Source organism: Propithecus coquereli, unplaced genomic scaffold (genome assembly GCF_000956105.1).
Source record: "Propithecus coquereli isolate 6110/MARCELLA unplaced genomic scaffold, Pcoq_1.0 Scaffold419, whole genome shotgun sequence".
NCBI lineage: Eukaryota > Metazoa > Chordata > Mammalia > Primates > Indriidae > Propithecus > Propithecus coquereli.
In genome coordinates this window covers 1,537,267-1,538,220 of record NW_012149941.1, presented here as the reverse complement: position 1 = coordinate 1,538,220, position 954 = coordinate 1,537,267, and the positions used below count along the sequence as shown (strand labels likewise).

Here is a 954-nt window from a genome sequence, read left to right as displayed (position 1 = left end):
GAGAAAAACATGTTTTAAACAGATCATCAAAAATCTGTTTGTACAATTAATTTACCAGATAGAATTCTTAAAACATGTAATCAAGAAAGCATCACCTAAGGAAGTAATATAATCAATTATAGGATGCTCTTACATCTTCTTTCCATGGACTTAAACCATCTACCTCCTTCTAATAGACTGATGAGGATTATATGAACACAGGTACCTTTTTAACAAAACAAAGCAAGATTTCTTGGCAAGGAAATGACAAAATGTTTTGTTTTGTCACAAATCTCCTCTGCATAAAATTTAGTCCTTTAGGAAGCAGTGCTTGCCTGTTTGTAATTGGAATTTCAGCCCTTCATGTTTACCAGCTGGTATCCAGAAGGTGTTTCATTACTGAGAATTGTCCATTAAGCTGTCAAAAGGTAGTACGAAGTAATGACAGTCTACTGCTTCTTCCATTCTACTTTACCCTACAGCTTCAACTTCATGCTTTGTAATTAATGAGCAGGGAATATACATCAAATATACACTATTTTGGTTACCTCTGCAGCAATATGACCAAACTACCAATCTAGTCAAATAAATAGAAAAGCCAAAAACTAAAGACTCAAGAAGAGTTAATTAATACATAGTACATTACAAGTCAGAGACTTAAAAACAATTACTACTAACCTCTAGAAATACCGCAGTGATTAATGGGTTAAGGACATCTGCCTTTTCTTTGACCTGGAATAAAGGATACAAATAGTGAAAAAAGAAAAATCTTGAAAAGTGAGCAGATCAGGTTAAAAAACAATAAGTAGAGTATAATCCCTCTTTGAAACACACACACTTTCATATATAAATATAAGCATAGAAAGTGTGGACTGAGAGCAAAATTTCATCTGTAGAAGGTAAAATTTTAAGTGCTTTAAACTTCCTTCTTTATACCTTTCCATGCTATCCATATTCAGAGGGTACTTCTTTATA

General features: G+C 32.8%; 1 protein-coding gene across 1 annotated transcript in view; it reads right to left on the bottom strand.

Moving 5' to 3' along the window:
- Positions 1 to 954, bottom strand: part of FAM114A2 (family with sequence similarity 114, member A2) — a gene marked incomplete at its 3' end in the record, with an annotated part of 93,731 nt that overhangs the window by 9,128 nt on the left and 83,649 nt on the right. The window contains exon 10 of the mRNA XM_012653184.1: positions 658 to 711. Within this exon, the coding sequence (XP_012508638.1) occupies positions 658 to 711 (54 nt within the window). The remainder of the gene's footprint in view (positions 1 to 657; positions 712 to 954) is intronic.